The following is a 15,950-nucleotide window of genomic DNA, read 5'->3' on the forward strand; positions in this document are numbered from 1 at the left end:
TATGGATGGATATATTCACCATGGATGAATATATTTGTTGGCAAGAACATGTATTTTTCATTTAGGTTTGTCTATAGACTTTGAAAGACAGTGAGACCCAGGTTATGTGAGTTTGTGGTGTTCTTTATTACTGAGTAGGAACACAATTGTCAGGCACCATAATAAGCACTTTTAGTTGCAGTATAAAATTTAATCCGAGAAACAGTCCCTTGCAATAGTATGTGTAGTTAACAACAAATCTTTTCAAGTCTTTCACAATTTTAAGATGATCTTGTTTAAAATTATACAATCAAAAGTAAAGACTATTTGAATGTTTTACAACTGGCATTTCTGAAAGCTGAATACAAATTGTAGAGGCAGTTTTATTATTTTATGATATTTACACTTTTGTTAAATTCTTACATTGAGGTTTGCCTATGGGCATTGGTTTTTAAATGAATGTAGTCATTTATGTTTGCAACTAATTTCTCAAGTAAGGAGTAACTAGATGTAGGAGCAATTCTGTACAAAGTATTAAGGCTGAAATAAAATTAATTCAAATATTTCATACTTTTCTGTGTTCATTTTCAGGTTGCAGGTTTGGAACAAATGTGAAAAGATGTTTACCTCAGAGATAGGGGTTGTAGAAGAATGGCTGTCAGAATTTAAGGTAATAACAACTTTGCTAATACAGAAATTTTATCCTAAATAAATATTGTCTGAATTTAAATTCTAATGGTGTTTTTATATTTTATATGACTAACATGCTAAATCATCTGTGGAAAAAGAACATTGTACTGTATCGTAGTAGGGAGCTGTTTATGCACAGTAATCTTTTGTGGAAGATTAATTCCTTTCCCTCGAGTGACTCAAAGAGCTTATTCATCTGCTTATTCTCTTCCTTCCGTGTGACATCACCATGGCCATGAATGTTGATGTCACCCCCCAGTGGCCATCAGTGACCCCTTGTCAGAAATGAAGGGAAGTAGTAGAACTGGGCTTGACTGACAGATAGTAGAAGGCTGCAAGGTATTTCCTCAGTCTTCACCAAGAGGTCTTTTTCTAGACGGCTAACCTAGGAGCTGTGATAGTAGAGTTAATCCTTGACTCATTTGTGAAGAAAATAAATGTAGGTTCTGTGGTCTCGTGAACTCTTCTCTATGGTAGCTAAACTGTATTCCTTAAACCAGCTAGCTCTTTTCTTCTGTCCTCATGGGACACTTCATAATCCTAAATCACAGATGTGTTTGGGCAGCAAATGTCATGTTGATGTTATCTGGACTAATGAGCCCATACATCAGGGACAGATTTATAGTCCAATAGCACCAGGTTTCCTGGCTTGCTGCAGGGAAGGAGATGATTGCCTAACAACAGTTACATCACCAAAGAAAGGAAAAGATAAAATTTGGGTAGCATTTGGAGAAAGACATTTTAGGTGAAATTTAAATAAAACTGTATTTTGATAGTTTCATATCAAAGCAGAACTGTGTGTAATGTAATGAGTTTTACATCTAGTGTAGACTTGAAAGTGGACTCAGGATCCTGCTGTCTTGGTCTGAAGCCTTCATCTGTGATGGAAACCAAGGCTTCTCCTCCTCGGCCATGATTTAAACTCTCTGGGCAAGAGGGGCTTGTGTCATTCTTACTGATACATGTTCAGATGACAAATGCTGGATGATCTGTGGCCATGATTTAAACTCTCTGGGCAAGAGGGGCTTGTGTCATTCTTACTGATACATGTTCAGATGACAAATGCTGGATGATCTGTGATTTTAGACAGGGATTCTCAGAGTACACTAGTAGTCACTCAGAGGAGTTGTTCCTGTACTGCAGTTGCCAAGTGACTATTAGAGAAGCTACGTGTCCTGTCAACTCTTGGCTTTGTTTGCTTCTTTTGTCTAATTCTCACGAACACCAGATAGGCTTGGTTACTTTCCTAGTGTCTGTCTCCACCAATTGAGTGTGCGTCTCTGGATTTCTCAGTTCACCGGGAAGCAGTGTGGAATGTAGAAAAGTACACTGCTTGACACTTTTCGCAAATTTTATATTTTAATATTTGGATTAAATTTTATATGTGCATCCTTTTTGTCAGCTTTGTAATGGTAATTCAGGGAGTTTTTAAACTTCTCTTCTCCAAAGGTATTTATATGTTTTGCTGTACATTGTCATGATTTTGGTGTGAGGGCCAGTTGATGGAACTTTTCCGGTTTAACTGTTGAGTACCATTATTTGTAGACCATTCTTATGTCAAATGTGGAAAAGCCAGCAGCCAGTTACTGATTCCTTAAGAGGGGAGTGTGCAGAGGAGAATGTTAAATATTGGCCATGGGAAGGTGGCAATGATTATGACAAATGTTTAAAGCCATAGTGCCTGTGTGAGTTCTATTTATGTCACTTTGACACAAACTGTAGTCATCCGATAGGAGGAAACCTTGACTGAGAAAATGTCTCCATAAGATCAGGCTGTGGAGCCTGGCCTGGTAACACATGCCTTTAATCCCAGCACTCAGAAGGCAGAGGCAGGCAGATCTCTGTGAGTTCAAGGCCAGCCTGGTCTACAGAGTAGGTTCCAGGATACCCAGGGGCTACATGAAGAAACCCTGTCTCAAAAACAAAAACAAAAAATTAAACTATGGTTCAGTCTATAGAGAATTTTAATTAGTTATTGATGGGGGAGAGCACAGCCCATTGTGAGTGGTGCTATCTCTGGGCTGAATGTCCTGGGTTCTATAAGAAAGCAGGCCAAGCAAGCCATGTGGAACAGCAAGTAAGAAAAGAAGCCTCGGTATCAGCTCCTGCCTCCATTGGGAAATGTAAGCCAAATAAACCGTTCCTCCCCAACTTGCTTTGGGTCATGGTGTTTATCACAGAGATAGAAACCCTAAGATATGCCTATCTGCTAATTCGTTCCCATTCCTCCCATAGTGTTCAGATACCCAGGGAGTGCACTAGGGAGAACAGAGAGGGCAGGTGGCAGTATTGGCAGTAGTGTGTCCTGGTGTCTGAGGGAACAAATGACTATGTGGTTAGCAAGAAGATGCAAAGGTGACTTGTACAAGAGCTGGCTGGAGAGGCTGCATTGGCAGAGTATTGAATACATAAGTACATATATTAAGGGTATGGAAATTTGATTTTGCCCTGTCTGAAAAAGACACTGAAAATCTGGAATGGAGATAGTTGATAAGAAATCAAGGAGTGGAGTTAGACCAGAGTTGGAAGACTGGGTGTGAAGTGTGGATTCTAAAGACATGTCAGATACATGTATGCATATGTACATGTCTTGGTGCCGTGCCTAGAGAGCCTGTAGGCAGTTGCACCGTCTAGCACAGCAATATAGCAAGCACCAAGTCTTGCTTTCTAAATACTGTCTTCTACTACAAGAAACTAAGAGTGTGAAAACGTAAAAGCTTCATGTAAGTAATGCTTTGTCACTAAGATGCATTGCTATGGCATATCATCATTTTGTAAAGTTTAAAAAAATTAATATAAAGATAAGGCACCTTTTCCATTGGGAGAGGGATTGACAGAATCATAGGCCACATGAAACAAAAAGTAATGGTGTAATTCCTTTTTCCCTGCTCAAATTAAATTTACCAAAATTCTAATGAGTTTGTTTGTGGTGCTGTGATGTTTAAATGCCTTCAAATTTATATGGTTACCAATTCAAGGAGTTTCCTCCTATCCTTGCTTAATTTGGTGAGCATGCTTCAGCCTGTTAATGTGTGCTCTACTCAGCTGTTGGCTTGATAAAGAAAGCAAGAGTATAGCAGTAAACCAAGTAACACGAGGCAGAAGAGTGCGTGGGAACAAACAGTCTAAGTACTCTTGGAATGAGGCTACATTTTATTTTTTAAAATATATTTATTTTATATATGTAAGTACACTGTAGCTGTCTTCAGACACACCAGAAAATGACACCAGATCCCATTACAGATGGTTGTGAGCCACCATGTGATTGCTGAAAATAGAACTCAGGACCTCTGGGAGAGCAGTTGGTGCTTTTAACCACTGAGCCATCTCTCCAGCCCCCAAGACTACATTTTCAAATTATTGTGACGTGAGACTATGTGTTTTAGTTAAATATTTTAAGAAAGGAATTTTGTTTGGATTTTTAATTTAAGTGTACGTGTATACATGTGAAAAAAATCTTCTTCTACCTTGGAGGTGGCTGTGCCACTGATGGGTCCTGGGGCTCACATGTGGCTTCTGGGGACCAAACTCTAGGCCTCTAGAAGAATAGCAAGTACTCTTAATTGCTGGGCTCTCTATCTATCCAGGTCCCACTCTCCTTTTTTGTGTTTTGTTTTTAAAGAGAATTCCATTTTTGGCCTTTGGGGTTTTTTGTTGTTTGTTTGAGTAGGACAACTATGGCAACATTATTGTAATTGCCTGAGTGGCCTGAGAGTCAGCAACAGGTGGATTGGATCCCAGTTCTAGAGGTAGTTTTTTTGAGTAAATCACTACAGCTCAATCAGTAGCATCACAAAGGTCACAGGCACACTTTGAACACCTCCTTTCGTAATCGGACTCAGCAGCCTCCAACACACAGAGACACTGTAGTTAGCTTCCTGGGAAGTTTTATATGAAAACTTTAATACAATATAAGCTCCTGTGAGTGTTTTTCTAGTGGACTGGATAGTTTGGATGCGGGTAAAGGTACTTGCCACCAAATCTGATGACCTGAGTTAGATCCCAGAACCGCAGAGGCAACTGATTCCTCCCTCTGTCCTGTGACTACACACACGCACACACTAAATAAAAAGTAATAAAAAAATGGAAAATATGAAAAAAAATCTTGTGCTTGTAGAAAAGCATTCAGTCTCTGTACTAGCTATCCTCTTGGTATTATTCTCTAAGTAGACTGACAAAGTGACTAAACTAGAGTTTCATGAATAATTAATATTTTCAATGACTTATTCATAAAAACGTTTCAGAATGTTTTGTATTTTTCTTAATGCTATGTATATATTGTAGAACAGAATCTAGTTTTTCAATTTTCTGATATTCAATATGTGGCTCCAAAATCCATGTTCATGTATGAAGCTGATGAATGGGATTGCTGAGTTTACTGACTCTTCGCCATCTGCCTGTCTTCTTCATTCATTCTCTCCCACCCAATCCATGTCACCTCCTTGTTTTTTAAAGCCATATGCCACATGCTACGTTAGTATGAAGCATCTGTGCAAAGAATAATTTCAACTTTTTTAAAAAAATGTTCGTCTCCGTTCTACATTCAACAGCATGAGAAACCTGGTAATTGAGAAGGCTGACAGTTCTTGAGTTCATCTGGTCCTTAAGATCAGTTCTTCAAAGCACCATTTGTTTTTGCTGTAATTTTTAAGTATTTATCTTGTGCATATGGGTGTTTTGCCTGCACGAATGTCTGTGTACTATGTTCATGTCTCGTACATGCAAAATCCAGAAGGGGAGGTGGGATCCCTGGGACTGGAGTTACAGACAGCTGTGAGTCACTAAGTAGGTACTGAGAGTAGGAACCACCCCAGGTCCTCTGGAAGACCGACAGTCAGTGTTCTTATGTTGAGCCGTCTCTGTCTCCCACTAGTTATATCCTTCCCTTCTGTAGACAGGTGACTTTCCTCACATCCAACCATGAGATAGATAGTGAAGGCATTTTGAACTGTGTATGGCGGCTGGTTTACCTCACTGGTTTAAAGGCATTCTTTTCTCATTTAGCAACAGAAGCCCCAGGATCCGATGCTTCACTGAGTTTGAGATTCTTAGAAAAGATATGTTCTTTTATCTCTGGCTATTTAAACATATTTTATTTAATAATATTTATATGTGCATGTGTGTTTTGATCAAATCCTTTTCCACTTCTCTCCCCTGTAGTTCCTTTCCTATCCTTCCTTCTTACTTTTTCTCCTAATTTCATGTTTTGTTTTTTTTTTAATCTTCAAGTTTTTTAAAAAAAATACCCACAAGGTCCGTTTAGCCCAGCCTGTATGTGTATGGACGTGGGACCCACTGGGTCTGTTTAGTCCAGCCTGTGTGTGTATGGACGTGGGACCCACTGGGTCCGTTTAGCCCAGCCTGTGTGTGTATGGACGTGGGACCCACTGGGTCCGTTTAGCCCAGCCTGTCTGTGTATGGACGTGGGACCCACTGGGTCCGTTTAGCCCAGCCTGTGTGTGTATGGACGTGGGACCCACTGGGTCCGTTTAGCCCAGCCTGTGTGTGTATGGACGTGGGACCCACTGGGTCCGTTTAGCCCAGCCTGTGTGTGTATGGACGTGGGACCCACTGGGTCTGTTTAGTCCAGCCTGTGTGTGTATGGACGTGGGACCCACTGGGTCCGTTTAGCCCAGCCTGTGTGTGTATGGACGTGGGACCCACTGGGTCCGTTTAGCCCAGCCTGTGTGTGTATGGACGTGGGACCCACTGGGTCCGTTTAGCCCAGCCAGTGTGTGTATGGACGTGGGACCCACTGGGTCCGTTTAGTCCAGCCTGTCTGTGTATGGACGTGGGACCCACTGGGTCCGTTTAGCCCAGCCTGTATGTGTATGGACGTGGGACTCTACTGGAGCATGGGTGGCCTCTCAGGGCCAGCGTCCCCGAAGAAATTGACTTTCCCACACCTCTGCAGCCATCAGTTGCTAATAGCTCCTCAGATGGGGGTGGGCATCATGGGCCCCCCCTTCCTGCTAGGACTTCGGCTGCTTGATCTTGTGTACATCTTGCGCTGTCTCAGATGCTGTGAGTTCTCATGCAACTGAGTTGTCATGTCTGACAAATACTGTTTCACTGCGGGCATCCAGTCTCTGGCTCGTACGGTTATTGTTGCAGCGTACAGTGTTTACAAGTAAAACCGCTGATGACTTTCCCCAGTAGGATGTGTAAAGCCTTGCAGCACCATGAGAGCTAGGACATAAAGAAGCATCTAACATGGTACAAGCTTGGCTTTCCTGGGTCTTATGTAGATATGTGGTTTCTTTAGCAGAAGTGGGTTTTTTTTTTTTAATCATTTAAAAAAATTTTATTAGATATTTGCTTTATTTACATTTCAAATGTTAACCCCTTTCCACGTTACCCCACCAACTCCCCCATGTCATCCCTCCTCCCCCTGCTTATCCCCCCCCCCCAATTTCCTGACTTGCATTCCCCCATTCTGGGGAATCGAGCCTTCACAGGACCAATGGCCGCTCCTCTCATTGATATCTGAAATGGTCATCTTCTAGCAGTAAAAACTTAGGGTTTTACCCTAAGTTCTGGAGGGTAGTCAAGAGAAGTGGCAAACCAAACCAAACCGAACCAAAACAAAACAAAAAACAAAAACAAAACCCAAAACAAAAAACAAAAACAAAACCCGAAACCAAACAAAAAAATCACTCCTCTCCCCAAACAAACCACCAACAAACAACAAAAACCCAAGAAAACAAAAAATAACCCTGAAATTTGGAGGGGAGTTGTCTTTTGACTCTACTAAATAACAGCTCAAAAGAGGGCAGCTCACACCCAGTATTGAGCTTTTTACTGGGTAGCTATGGGTCTCTAGGGGTGTCGTTGTTCTCCATGATAAGATAGTTCATTTTACATATGTATGTGTGTGTGTGTATGTATACATTTGAGGAGGCTTTTATGGTAGGTTTCAATAAAGGCCTTTAGTGTTGGGAGACATGGATGGAGGGATGGGAAGACAGGGTCAGAGGGAGAGTGGAGAAGGATAAGGAGCACTGAAGCCTGAGGCTGGCTCACAGAAAATACTTACGTGCTCCTGTAGACTACATAGTGCGCTTCACCTGATCTGTAGACTAAATAGTGTGCTTTACACAGATCTCTAGGCTGGTTTTAATGAGATTAGAAATCTGATGCTTTTATATAAACTTTCCCAGTGTTAGCTTCCTCTTGATTACATGACAGAAATGGAATGTTGCCTGGAGGTCTTTGTTCCTTGCTTTTGAAATATTGCAGAATGTCCTAATCTCTGCCTTCAGTGCGTGGACTCTGCTATTGGTGTTATGACTGGTGCTGCCATAGTTCTGGAGAGCAGTGGCAGGTTCCCAGATTTACTTACCATGCTGGGAAACAGAACTCTTAGTAAATTAGAGAAACCTAGTCACTTACATGTCTTCAGGCAAAATATGGCCTGTTTTAAAAGAATCTTCCTGAGTGCAGACAATGGTAGGTTCAGTTCTTTTTGTCCCTCAGTGCTCTCCCAGCAGAGGCCTGAGTCTGAGGCTTTCTGTTGAGTGATGGGGATGGAGAGGAGAAAGGACAGCTCTGCCTTGGGGAGAAAGCAAAGTAAGAATGAACCCAACAGCCTGCTGTGAGAAGCGGCACGGCTTCATTTCCTGTGCATACTTATGCACACATAAAGCTGCACATTGTGGCCATGGCCCACGTTAAATCATGAAACACTTGGTTATGGGATATGTGAGACCTAGTACATGTCTTTTAACATGGCTGTTAGGAGTATCTCGAGATGTTACCTGCTGTGGGAGTGAGGGAACCTGAGTGAGCGATGGCAGGGAGACAGACACTGCGCATGAGATGAGCTCTAAAGGATACGTTTTATTATTGTTATAGCACATTTCCTCTTGAGTTTTTTCTGTCACCTTTTCACCCACAATTTTATGAGTTACTACTGAAAGTATCTCTCCATTCCTCTCTCTGGTCTGTACGGTTCCTGGCTGAAGAAGTCATGCTAGCAGGCTGTGGTTAATGGTCTGTATTTTAACTGGCGTTAGCAGAATTAATTTGTGGTAGTACAGTTCCAAGTTCTGGAGTTCTGAGGAGTCTAGGTATTCTGCCACACCTGCAGTGTACCTCCAGCAGTAGCATGAAACTCAGGAGTATTTGGATCAGGTAGCCTGTGGTGTACATGGTCGACACATTATCAGCTCCTCATGGACCTAAGGAGATCTGTCACTCCTGATGCTTCAAAGACAGAACTCTGTCTTTACATGTGGTTCAATATTCTTTCTAATCTAAACCAGCAGTTAAAGAGGAAGTGATTTTCATTTGCATGTTTATAAGTGTGGGGGCTACATGTGTGGGTGTTTGCATGTGTATGGATGCACTTGCACGTGTGTGTGTGTGTGTGTGTGTGCATGTGTAGGTCCAGAGTTCAGACTGAGATTCTTCTTTGATTACTTTGTACTTAACTCAATAATTGAGGCAGGGTCTCTGGTTGAACACAGAGCACATTGGCTACTCCAGCAAGCCAGCTTTCCCTGGTAGTGCCCTCTTGCTGCCTCCAGAGCACTGGGACTACAGTCAGCACCGTGCCTGCCCGTCTTTGAAATGGGATCAGGGGATCCTAGTTGTGGTCTTCACGTTTGTGCAGCAAGTGCTTCATGTACTGAGCCATTGCCCTGGTTCCAGTGGCGAGTTCTGATGGTGATTTACCCTGTTGGTAAAAGAGTATAAATTTTTTTTTAATTTGCTGTTGTTGAGTTATAATTTACATCACATAAAATTCACTGTCTTAAGTAAAGATGCAGTGTTGATTTTATTTTATTTTTGTTCTTGTTCTTTTGATATTTTTATAAAGTTGCAACAAACACCAGCATGAAATTCTGGAAACTGTTTTTAGGCAGTCTTTCTTAGTTCCTCTCCCCTGCTCTAGTCTGTGTTCATGACTAATATATACTATTGTCTTTTTTATGAATTTGTCTAGTTTTGAATTTCATAAAAATAATTTTTTTAATTTGTTTAGACACTCCCAGAAACATCTTTGCCAAATTATGCCACAAATTTGAAAGACAAGAGTTCTTTAGTTTCATCTCTCTATAAAGTTATCCAAGAGCCACAGAGTGAGGTAAGTGCATTACAGTTTGTATGAATAGTGTTGAGTTGATTATTTTTATTTAAATATGAAATATAACATACATGTATAAGGTAAGAAAATGTATATATTTGCAAAACAAGAATAAAATTAACTTCAGTGTATCATTGTTCAGAATGAAAACTAGAATCCTTACTGTTTCCCCATCTTTCTCAGCATTTTACTTCTCTGTGTGTCTCTGACTCTCCATAGCCTTGAAATGTCTAAGGCACTGCAAATGCTCTCTTTTTTTCTTCTTCAGCAAATATTTATGTTCCTACTATAAGCCATTACTGTGGTGGACATTAGGGGCTCAAAAAGCAGTTATCTTCATCCTGAGAGAGAAAAGTGAAAAAGACTGAGTAACGGTGTGGAACTGAGTCTCTTGATGGTTTACATGTTTGTTCCCTCTAACAGTCGTGTGGGAACGTACTTACCGTTGTAATGAATATTAAGAAATAGGCCTGGGGGCTGGAGAGATGGCTCAGCGGTTAAGAGCACGGTCTGCTCTTCCAGAGGTCCTGAGTTCAATTCCCAGCAACCACATGGTGGCTCACAGCGGTCTGTAATGGGATCCAATGCACTCTTCTAGTGTGTCTGAAGACAGCTACAGTGTACTCATATAAAAAAAAAAATCTAAAAAAGAAAGACAGACAGAAAGAAAGAAAGAAAGAAAGAAAGAAAGAAAGAAAGAAAGAAAGAAAGAAAGAAAGAAAGAAAGAAAGGAAAAGGGGCCTGGGATATGGTTCAGTGGGAGAGCTCTTGCCTAGCATACACTAGGTCCTGGGTTCAGTTCTTAGCATAAAGAGCAGAAGAAAACACTGGGAAGAATATGGGGTTGGTGCTGTTCGTGAGGTGAGTTTGGCCTCCTTAAGCTTTCTTACCATCTGACTTTGCTGTGATGAGAAAGACTCTTGGTCTTAGACTCCCCAGTCTGCAGAGTTGGAAAGGAATGCACTCTTTATAAGTTACCAGGTGCAATAGCAGCAGCAACAATAAAACAAAACAAAACAAACCACACCATGGACAAATACAGGTTTTCCATGTGGCAAGTAAAGCAAATACTCCTAACAGCAGAGAAGTGTAGGAGATGCGAGGTACACAGCATTTGTTGAACGCTGCAGTTTGGTCTGCAAGGCCTTTCCTATTCTGGGACTAGAAGGAGACAGCTCTGGAGTAGATGGAAAGATGACTTGCATAATTTCTTTTGTTTTTGAGTTTAGGAAAAGATGTGATGTTTTTAAAATCAATCTCAATCTGTCTCTCTGTGTCTGTCATCTGTTTCTGTCGGTCTCTCATCCCTACCCGTCTGCCTCTCTCAGCAGGGTCTTACTTTGTAGCTCTGGCTGTCCTAGAACTCACTATTAGTCTAGGCTGGCCTCAGATTCATGGAGTTCCATCTCCCCCTGCCTCCTGAGCCCTGGCATTGCTGGCTAGCCATGAATCTCTTTATCCAGTGGTAGGTAACATACTATGTGGATCCATGGGCCTTTGCAACCAGACTGTGCTCTCCAGGAGATTGTGTCATTTGAGGAATTGATCTGTGTGGGAGGGAGTGCAGTACTATAGTGCAGTAGCCTAGACTCTACTGGCTATGCTGTGTCCTAGACTGCGAGGGAGATGCTAGCGGGCTTAGGGATTTCCAGACAAGCCATCAGACCTCACCTGGAGTAATTCAATCAGGGTTGTGTTTGCCTTGCCTTTTCTTCTCCAAGTTGCTTTTCTCACTGTTCCTGCTGCCCAGGCTTCCTTTACAAGCAGCCCTCAACTTCCAGGTGTTTGAGCTGTGTTTTCATGGGAAATACACTTCAAAATGTCACCAAGTCATTGGCAGCCCAACATGTTCAACTGCCACCTTAAAATACATTCATGTTATGTAGGCCCGTGTTTCTCACATTTATATTATTGTTTTCTGGCATCTGTAATCGTCAGCTCTCTCTCCTCTCTGGCTCTTCTGTGTACGATCCATCATGTCCACAGCCTTCCCATCTCCATTTCCTCATCTGGAAACTTGTGGCTAGTCAGAGTCTGCCTCCAGTCCGGTGGGGATTGGCCCTGTTTCTGTGTAAATAGTACTTTGCAAACTGCAAAACATCAAGCACATGTTGGTGTTTATCTGAATTGGCTTCAAATGCATAATTTTAATATTTTTGCAACATGGTTTTCTTTTCTTTAAATCTGTCTTCACTTAATTAGGCTTTCATTAGGCAAATTTCTTTTTAATTGGGATTTAAAACTGGTCATGAAGACTTTAAGTGTATTTTGATTAAAGTTGATTATGTGTTCTTACAGAGTATCTTGAATGAATTTTCTAGCAAGGTTTATAAATGGAAATGCTTGTTAAACTTCACAAGCTTTGTGAATTGATTCAATTAAAGCTTGCTTGGGGATTTGGAAATGTGAGTGCTGGGGCACAGTGAGAGCAGAGTCGCTTTGTTCTGTTTGTGACAGCCTGACCTTTACTTTCTAACCCACCAGGGTGAAAGAAATACCCTTATGAAGAAGTAACTGCCAGGAGGTGGATAATTTTTTGAGACAGGGTTTCTCTGTGACCATCATTGTCCTGTAACTCACACTGGCTGGCCTTGAACTCACAGAGATTTACCTGCCTCTGCCTCTCGGCCTCTCGGCCTCTCTGCCTCTCGGCCTCTGCCTCTGCCTCTGCCTCTGCCTCTGCCTCTGCCTCTGCCTCTGCCCTCCCCCACCATCTGCCTCCCAAAGTGCTGGGATTAAGGCATGCACTACCTTTATAAGTGGTCTGCTTGACTGCTTTTGCTTTTTTTGCCACAGAGAATTGAACCCACAGCCTCGGGTGTGCCTGGTGAGCACTCTGCCTGGGAGCCGCATTCCAAGCCCTGAGTTTAGAATAGGATGGCTTGACTTACTCCTTATTTTACTTACTTAGTCTATTTGAAATAAAAACTTACACTATTCATTGGTTTCTCTTTGTTGTAATTATTGGTAATAGAAATCTGCTTGATATCTTGATTTAAACTGCTGTTTGTTAATGAAAGTTTGTTCATGTTTTCTTGAAAAGCAGTGCCTGCCAATCTCCTGACACTATTGATTGGCCATGCTTTGTTTGATCATTGTGTATGGCTTAAAGGACCGCTTGAGAGATAGAAGAGGTTCTTAATTTGCTTTTCTGGTTTTTAAGAGTCTAATGAAGATATAGTTAGCGCTACTAACATAATTTAATTAGGGGCATAGTGGGAAAAAAGAAGGCTATAGACGATTCTAGTTTATATCTAAAACCCAGGGGTGGTAACCACGCCTTCCACCCCGGGCTGGGGTAATGGCTTGTGACTGCCCTGCACACTAGGCTTTGCACACATGGGAACACGCTGGGGAGCAAGATTCCTGTTTTAGTTCTTTCCGTCCTGCAGACCAACACTTATATGTTGAATTCTAATTTATTAAGAAGAAAGGTGGTAAGGAAGAGGCTTCCTACAGTTTAGCAGAGAGGTAAAAGGGCAGGGCCTGAGTAAGCGTAGTGGACAGTGGGAGGGCAGCTTGCTGGCGCACTGCAGTGGCCGCCTAGAGTCTAAACCCTCTAAGACAGCTAGCCAGTGACTAGTTTTCAAGAAACTAGTTTGAAGAAAATGAAAACATTGTGTATTTCAGACTTAACCACTTTGAGAAACCTTGTACATGTGCTTCCCTTGCCTCCTTCTTCCAGTTGCTAGAGCCTGTGTGTCACCAGCTCTTTGAGTTCTACCGCAGTGGGGAGGAGCAGCTGCTACGGTTCACTCTGCAGTTCCTCCCAGAGCTCATGTGGTGCTACCTCGGAGTGTCGGCCAGCAGGAGTGTGCACAGCAGCGGCTGCATTGAGGCTCTTCTTCTAGGGGTTTACAACCTGGTTTGTACTTCACAGATCAACTGTGTGCTTTTGGAAAACTGCTTTTCATTTTAGTAAAGCTATGATTCATTTAAAAGAAAAAAGAACCCAAGGGTATTGGGGCACACATACAATTATCTAAGCAATTTTTTATGGGTGGAATGAACGCTGAAACTTTCATAGAGATAATAAATAATTTAATAATAAGAATAAGAATAAGAATACCACTACCAGTGGGATTTTATTTTATTTTTGTTTTGAGACAGAATCTCACAGTGTAGCTCTGACTGGCCTAGAGCTTGTTACTTAGAATAGACTGGCCTCAAACTCACAGAGATATGCCTGTCTTTCGCTTGCTAGGATTAAAGGCCTAATTACTACTATTGTTGATTTTTTAAATTCAATATCTGTTTAAGTATATCTTTAAGCTGGTTTTTGCCTTCACAAAAAAATCCAGTAGAAAGACCTAATATGAGATTCACTAGTCACACCTTGTAAGTCCCCACGGTCTCCTGAGCATGTACATTGTACTCAACAGTTTGTGTGACTCAGCCTGAGTATCAGTTATGACATTTGGAATTCTTATGGTTGTGTTCTTTAAGATGGAAAGGAAAGGTGAGGTCCTAATGTAGGCACATCTCATGTTGAATTGACTTAGAGAATATAACTTGTTAGTACAGAACAATCACTAACTTTAATTTAGTTGGGCATTTTCTGTGCTGAATTATAGTGGTCTGCTCAGCTTCTGTTTTGAAAATGCAACAGTGCACATGTTACCTACTGATGTTAATGGTAACTAATAATGAATTGCCAATGTTCAAGAGTTTTAACTGTCTTTAAGTTCATTCTATTCTGGTCTTTAAAAATTTGTCTTAGAAGGAAGAAAGGGAGAGAGAGATGTTGTAATTAATATTATAACCTCAAAAAATTAAATCTGGCCAAATTGTCCTAATAACTTAATCTTATTTTTAAAATGTTACATGTAGGAAGGGACTTTTAAGATATTTCCTTTTACTTTTGTAGGAAATAGTTGACAAACACGGACATAGTAAAGTACTGAGTTTTACAATTCCATCTTTATCCAAACCATCTGTATATCATGAAGTAAGTAGCTTTTTATCAAAGTATATTTGTTGGGTTCTAAGTTTCAGTAGTCCCATAAGTTAGGGTGCAGTTACCTATGCACAGAAGTGAATCATTAGTACCTCAAAAGGTACTGATTATCACCACATGGAATGTTTACTTTTTCAAAAAACAAGTCAAAATCACTAAAGTATTGAACTAAGATCTGATAGTGAGAGCCTTATTGAAAACATTTTTATCTTTGTATAATGGGTAAGGCTCATCTTAATTTGTGTCTGTGTGTGGGGTTGGGTGAATAATTGTGTACTCCATGATAGAATTTTGGAAATTAAACATTCTGATTTTCATTTGTGGTTTAGTTTTTAACTTTTTTTTAAAATCTTGGAGTAGATATGTGACAGGCAGTTTGAATAACCCTAAGCTATATGGTGCGCCTAGTAGGCACTTTCTGTGCTTTGAGCATTCTCAGTATCACTTTCAACAAAACAGCATCTCTTCTCTAGCCTTCCAGCATCGGGTCTATGGCGCTGACGGAGAGTGCGCTGTCCCAGCATGGCTTGTCAAAAGTCGTGTACAGTGGGCCCCATCCTCAACGGGAGATGCTGACAGCACAGAACAGGTATCCTGCAAAGGCACAGTTCTCCTAGCACGCTAAGTTGTTTAAAACTGTTTCAGTAAATTTATAATGTTTAGTGAGTTAAATGTAACACTTCTGTGGATATCGAGTCATTTTAGAAAAGAACCAGACATACCCAGACTTGCGCCTGTGCTTTGCTGTAGGTGTTATCTGGGGTTATGAGGATGCGTGACTCACTTGCAGACTTCCTTCCGGCTTCCTTACTGTGTCTGTAATGTGTAAGCCTGGTTCTGCTGCACACGGTCAGTTAACATTCCTTTGGTTTGTCTTCAGGTTTGAAGTGTTGACGTTCCTTCTGTTGTGTTACAATGCCGCCTTAACCTACATGCCCAGTGTTTCTCTCCAGTCCCTGTGTCAGATTTGTTCCAGGTAAACCAGATGGCCTAGGTCTCTCATCCTGTGTAATGTAGGACTGCTAGTTGCCGTCCTAAGTTATTGTTGTGCAATTGTTGGTTTAAAACATTACATAAGTCAGTGTACAGTTCAGCCTACTGAGCACATAGAAGGTGGTTTAAAAATAGTAGCAGGGCTACACAGAGAAACCCTGTCTTGAAAAAAACAAAAAATCCAAAAAGAAAAAAAGAAAAAGAAAAAGAAAAAAGAAATAGTAGCTATCAAAAGCACAAGCA

General features: G+C 41.2%; 1 protein-coding gene across 2 annotated transcripts in view; it reads left to right on the top strand.

Moving 5' to 3' along the window:
• Positions 1 to 15,950, top strand: part of Hycc1 (hyccin PI4KA lipid kinase complex subunit 1) — a 70,246-nt gene that overhangs the window by 26,727 nt on the left and 27,569 nt on the right. For both annotated transcript variants that reach the window (XM_052173048.1, XM_052173047.1), the window contains exons 2-7: positions 571 to 649; positions 9,656 to 9,757; positions 13,443 to 13,622; positions 14,625 to 14,705; positions 15,188 to 15,303; positions 15,595 to 15,690. In XM_052173048.1, the coding sequence (XP_052029008.1) occupies positions 599 to 649; positions 9,656 to 9,757; positions 13,443 to 13,622; positions 14,625 to 14,705; positions 15,188 to 15,303; positions 15,595 to 15,690 (626 nt within the window). In that variant the 5' untranslated portion in view covers positions 571 to 598. The remainder of the gene's footprint in view (positions 1 to 570; positions 650 to 9,655; positions 9,758 to 13,442; positions 13,623 to 14,624; positions 14,706 to 15,187; positions 15,304 to 15,594; positions 15,691 to 15,950) is intronic.

Source organism: Apodemus sylvaticus, chromosome 2, assembly GCF_947179515.1.
Source record: "Apodemus sylvaticus chromosome 2, mApoSyl1.1, whole genome shotgun sequence".
Classification (NCBI taxonomy): domain Eukaryota; kingdom Metazoa; phylum Chordata; class Mammalia; order Rodentia; family Muridae; genus Apodemus; species Apodemus sylvaticus.